The sequence below is a fragment of the Petromyzon marinus genome, chromosome 35 (genome assembly GCF_048934315.1).
Source record: "Petromyzon marinus isolate PM22_M1 ecotype Great Lakes invasive population chromosome 35, UKy_Petmar_22M1.pri1.0, whole genome shotgun sequence".
Taxonomy (NCBI): domain Eukaryota; kingdom Metazoa; phylum Chordata; class Hyperoartia; order Petromyzontiformes; family Petromyzontidae; genus Petromyzon; species Petromyzon marinus.
The window spans coordinates 5,864,130-5,869,952 of record NC_133701.1 but is presented as its reverse complement, the minus strand read 5'-3'; the positions used below and the strand labels follow the sequence as shown (position 1 = coordinate 5,869,952).

Sequence of the window (5,823 nt, the reverse complement as noted above, 5' to 3'; positions counted from 1 at the left end):
CAGCTTCCTGTCACCTTCCTCTGTCTGACACCTCCTGTGTGGAGGCGTGTGCGTGTATTGACTGCCCTCGTTTGAAAAGGTGACCTCTGTTGAACCGTCGAATTGAGCAGCAGCAGCAGAATTATCGTAATGTGTATCATCATTGATCATAGTGATCAACATGGTGATCGGCATAGCCATCATGATTACCATACAGCACAAGCAACAGCAGCATCGCGATCACGGCGTGTCTTCGCAAAAGCCTAACCTGACACCCTCGATTGGCAAGGTGACCTCTAGCGACACGTGCTTTCCTCGCCAGCATCTGCAGGATTGTCGTCACCTTGATCATTCAACGCAGTCATCAAGTCATCACATCTAGCATCATCATCAGCAGTAGGAGCAGTAGCTGCTGCAGCAGGAGCAGTAGCTGCTGCAGTAGGAGCAGAAGCTGCTGCAGTAGCAGCAGTAGCTGCTGCAGTAGGAGTAGTAGCTGCTTCAGTAGGAGCAGTAGCTGCTGCAGTAGCTGCTGCAGTAGGAGCAGTAGCTGCTGCAGTAGGAGCAGTAGCTGCTGCAGTAGCAGCAGTAGCTGCTGCAGTAGGAGCAGAAGCTGCTGCAGTAGGAGCAGTAGCTGCTGCAGAAGGAGCAGTAGCTGCTTCTTCCGCAGAAGGAACAGTCGCTCCTATTTGTGCAGCAGTAGCTGCTGCTGCATCAGCTGCACAATCATCATCATCGTCGTCGTCATGACGACCGTGTCTGTGCGTTGACTCCCGACTCTGAAGAGGTGACCTCTGCCGATGAAGGGCGTGGTCGTCATCATCACCAGCAGTGGTAGCACCGTCGGTAACATGAGTTAGTTAATCATGCACCATCACAAATTCCACCACTATCTTCATCATCAGCAGCAGCAGTAAGAGCATATCATTATATTGCGTGTCTTTCGTCTCATGTGCCTGTGTCAATGTTCTTCTCTACCTGAACTAATTATCAGTGTCTCTCCTCGTGTCGCTGTTGGTTTTGCTCGGCGAGCAAGTGAGTGTCTTTATTTCTTTACAATTATGCGCGTGCGTGCGTGCGTCTGTGTCCACGTCGTTCTGTGTTTGCCACTCGCGGGCGAAGACCCCTTGGCTTTTTGATCTTCCGCGAAGCTCATCGTCCACACTCAAACCGCAATCGGCGCAAGCCACGTCAGAAAGTTGAATTTTCCAAAACTGGCGAATTAAAAAAAAACTCTCCAAAATAAATTAAAAACCCCTCTGCTGCATCCAGAGCGGAGACCGCACCACGTGTAACGACGCCATGCCCCCGACCCACAAATACGAAGGGGACTTTAAAGCGACGAGACACTACCCCGCAATCTGGCTTGACCACCTGTGTGTCAAATCGTAGTTGTTGCTGTGCATTTACATTATCCGCCATACGACAGTAAGGATAAGCAGTGGGACGACTGCACATACCTGTCTGTAGACCCCTTATCAGTGCCTACCTATAATGACAGACCAATCCAGACCGTATTGGTCACTCCGTGCCCATTATGCATCTCAACGTTCATCCTACAAAGTCCCATCACAAGGGAGAAACACAAAGAAATAGACAAAAAAAACACTATTTTTATGCCCGCATCGAAACTGCTGTACGCCCTGTGGACCCGCAAACTCAATTTCCCCGCACAAGAATACGCCGTGACACCGTATGGGTCGACAGCGATGACTGCACGTCTCTCGTATGTCTGTCCGTGTTCCTGTACGTCTCTGCATCTATGCTTCTCGACACCAGAGGGCGCCAGCGCTGTACGCGTGCGGCGCGAGAGACGAGGAAGCCTTTTTATAATAATCATCACCTCCCCCCCTCCCTCCTACCCCCCCTCTACCCCCTGCCTCCCTCCCCCTCTCTCCGCGCCTCGAGTCTGCCCGGAGACAAGGACACGCCGCACGCGACAGATGTCTCAGGGGCAGTCCGCTGGCTGCCCCTGATAATAATTCTCGCGATGCATCCTCCATCCCATCCCCGCCGCCGTCGCTTCCAATCAGAACCCTCGAATCAACGTAAATGCGGGGTGCACCAATTAGTGTTGTTGCCTGGCGGTAGTAGTTAGTAGCAGCAGTAGTATCGTTATTGCACCTGTTTCGAATCTGCTGCATTTTTATTTTTTGTAAATGGAGAGCGGCAAAATGCGTACCACCCTTGTTTCACGCGCTCCTTGAGCGAGAAATCTTGGGACACGGTGCCGAAATCGTCTTTTTTGTTTAAATTGTAACGCGCGATCTGGAAAGATTGAACCTTAAATGTGTTCAATGCGCGCTGTAAAATGTAGTTTTGTTATGAGAGAGAGAAAAAAAATGTGAATCGTATTTTTTTTCTTTTTAATTGGTGGATAAAATCACCCCTTTGTAAAAAATAAACTCAACAGATGGCACAGTCGCCGGCTCTGCAGCGCCCAGCTTTAATGGACGTGGATCGCACCATTATTTTATGTAAGAGTGGGGTGGGGGGGTGGGTGGTTGGTTTGGGAGGGTGACCAGCTGGGGTGTGGACACGGGGAATAATACAGACTGCGTGCACGGCTCTTTATTCTAGAAACTGCGCACCTCTCTCCCACCCCCACACTCATCCAATCCCCCACCCACCCCACCACCTCCCCTGCCTCTCGGTCACTGCGCGGCGGCTGACGCATGGAAGCGGTCCACGCCTCGCTCAGTAATGACTGTCGCGTGCAAATGCGCGCTTTGTTCAAGCACCCCCCCCCCCCCCCCACGTCATAATGCACGTTAAAGACCCACATTTAAAAAAAATGCATAGTGTGCTAATTTTAAACCCAATGAACTATAAATATAGTTGCTCTCTCTCTCTCTAACTCAGGATCGTGAGAAGGCTGTCTTGATTGGGGGGGGTGGGGGGGCAGTTTCACTCAGCAGTGGATCGATCATGGCAGATCGTGGATCACCAAAACTCCCGGAACAATAAGACAAACGCAGAGCATTCAGTTGCATTTTATATATTCTTTTATTTTCTTTGTAATATTGCACAATGCAAGACAGGAATATAAATTATTATTATTATAATACGTGGATTGAACATGCGTGCATAAATACAATCTTGTGATTGAACAAGAAATACATTATGATCTTGACAGTACTCTAACAAATGGTAAGAGAGTAAGGCAAGTTATGCCAACTCTGCTATGGCAGTAGTAACACAGTAACAATTATAACAATGCATCGTTAATCTCAAGGTGCAAATTGAAAACCATTGTGCGTAACGTGATGTTCCAAAACGACACTTGTGGCAAATCCATTCGTGTGAATATAATTAAATAAAGTTTGGTGAAGTTAAATTAACAAATAATGTTACCTTAAATTAAAAAAAAACTTGTGTTTGTGTGTTCCGTTTCCCCACTACGCTCGTGGGTTCTGGTAAAGTCACTGGAATCGGATGCGCAGAGAGCCATGGGGGGGGGGGGGGGGGTGAGGCAGTAATTCAACCCACCCCGCCACAATCTCTCAACCCCTCTTGAGAACTCTCAACTCCCCCGACAGCCGCTCAGCTTCCTCCAACAAGCCGACTGCACAGTTCAACCTCCTATCCCAGTTCATCTTTATCATCGTCTTCCTCCTCCTCCTCCTCCTTAAGACCCCAGCCTCACTCGACCGAGAGTCTTGCCAGGGCACCGATCCGGATCGAACCAGACCGGTCCACGGATCCTCCTCCATCAGGCTCCTTGTTTAGCCTCCAGCCAGCGAAGCCAAACTACGGACTGACTCTTGACGACCACCATCAACCACCATCATCATCATCATCGCCGCCACTGCGGCGGTGGTGGTCGTCGTCTTCGTGGCCGTAACGCCGATGCACTCGTCTTCTCGAGCACATGGACTCGTCTTCTCGCTCCCGCTGCTGCTTCTGCTGTAGCCGCTGCTGCTTTTTCAGCCGCTGCTGTAGCCGCTGTAGTAGCTGCCGTTACCCATCGGTGTGGCTGCGCCTCGCCCCCCGTCACGGGGCACGGGCTCGCCGGCTCAGCGCTCGGTGAGGCTCAGACTCGGCACCCACTGATTGCGGTAGCGACTCTCGGCGCAGAACGAGGCTACCGCGCGGAGGGGTCCCGCGGGCAGCGGCGAGGTCAGCAGCAGGCAGTGGAGGTCTCGGGGCTCGTCAGCGGCGGAGGAGGGAGACGTGGTGGTGGCATTGTCGCCATCCTCCTCCTCCTCCCCCTCGCTCTCGGCTCCCACCACGCCGACGCCGGTGCCGCTGGAGGCGCTGGCGCCGCCGTCACCGCCGCAGAGCAGCTGAGCGAGGCGCGCCACGCCGCGCACTCGGATAACGTCGATGTCGTTGTCGCCGCAGAAGGCCTGGATGAGTGTGAAGTGGATCTGCAGGGCCAGGTCAGACTCCTCGTCGGCGTCTGCGGCCAGGAGGCAGAGCACCACGCTGTCTGGGTCACTGTGGAAGCCAGGAAGGAGGAGAGGGAGGACACGGTTAGACACTGGGAATTGAGCGGCGAGTCGTCGGGCGCGGCGCGTTTACCCCGTTGCATTACATAATGGAGCTATTCTCTGTACTCGTGACAATCTCACGTGCAGTGTGTGTGTGTCTGTGTGTCCCCCACCCCGCTAGGTAGACCCGGCATTAAACCGCGTGCACCCAGTTGAGGTCGCGGTAACCATCAACACTCGCGCAGTTACTCGAGTCCCCAAATGCGTCTTGGCAAACCAGCCTCGTGGTCCGCCCGTGTCCCACCCCACCCTCTACACCTCCCCTCCCATCCACTACCCAAACAAGTTGCTGGACGTGAGACTTACGCATTGAGCAGCTTGGCAGACTCGTAGACTCCGACGGTAAGGTCTCCCTGCTTGTGTGCGCCCACCAAGAGCTCCTCCAGCGCTTGCTCAACAGTCTGCATCGCTTGCTCCTCGGTGGTTCCAGTCGCAACCTCCTCCAGGGTCATGTTGCTGATGCTGCTGATGCTACCGAGGCTGCTGAAATTGCTGCTGCTGCTGCTGCTGTTGTTGTTAGCGTCGCTTTGCGCTGAAGCCACAGTGCAGCCGGTCGTAGCAGAGGTAATCCGTTTTCTCGGCGCGACAGCTCTGGGTTTCATAACAAGAGCGGGGTTCAGCGAGAGAGGGGAGGCAGAAGTAGAAGGCGAGAGAGAGGTGTGGGCTTGGGGAGCAACGCGCCTCGGTTTATATAGGCGGCTGGTTCATCACCCGTCCACGTGGTCTCCCATTGGCTTGTGGATTCCCCCCCCCCCCCCCCCCACACGCCACCAGTCACCCAACCGCCCCATGATCCCCCCAAACTGTTTCTCTCCCTCCCTTCTTCTCTCGCTTGCCTCTGCCCTACCCCCCACCACCAGCACCCCCCATAACACACACAGACACGCGCACACATAAACCCGGCTCCCTCCCTCCCTGCGTCCGCACCTCCCCGCCTTAGCCCGCGGTCGTCCAAGCCCCCCCCCCGCCTCACTCGAACTCAACTCCCTCCCTCCTCCTCCTCCCTCTCCCCTCTCGCTCTCCCTCCCCCTCCTCCCTCTCCGTCCCTCCCTCTCCTCCTCCCTCCTCCCCCTCCCTCCCTCCCCCTCCTCTCGCTCCCTCCTCCCCACCACCACCGCTTCGCCCGCCGCCGCTGCTGCTGCTGTTGCTATCTGGTGTCAAAAACAATACCGCGACATTCGAACAAAACATGCAGTAGTCTCGTGGAGAGATGTTGATCCTCCCCCCCCCATCCACCGCCGCGCGGCTGTTATTCCATTTTCTCAATCCCTTCTCGCGTATTTACGCGAGAGACGGTCTGTTTTTTATTGTTTGAGTCGTCGTCGTCGTTGTTGCTGTTATGTACGAGTGTGTT

At 54.1% G+C, this 5,823-nt stretch overlaps 1 protein-coding gene across 1 annotated transcript; it reads right to left on the bottom strand.

The window, feature by feature from the left end:
- Window positions 1–2,963: 2,963 nt before the first annotated feature.
- On the bottom strand, window positions 2,964–5,151 carry LOC116948898 (growth arrest and DNA damage-inducible protein GADD45 beta-like). The gene is made up of 2 exons (XM_032966126.2): window positions 4,776–5,151; window positions 2,964–4,416 (listed from the first exon to the last, which is right to left on the bottom strand). Exons 1-2 carry the CDS (start codon window positions 5,069–5,071, stop codon window positions 3,993–3,995), a joined length of 720 nt encoding a protein of 239 aa, XP_032822017.2. The 5' UTR covers window positions 5,072–5,151; the 3' UTR covers window positions 2,964–3,992.
- Window positions 5,152–5,823: the final 672 nt, after the last annotated feature.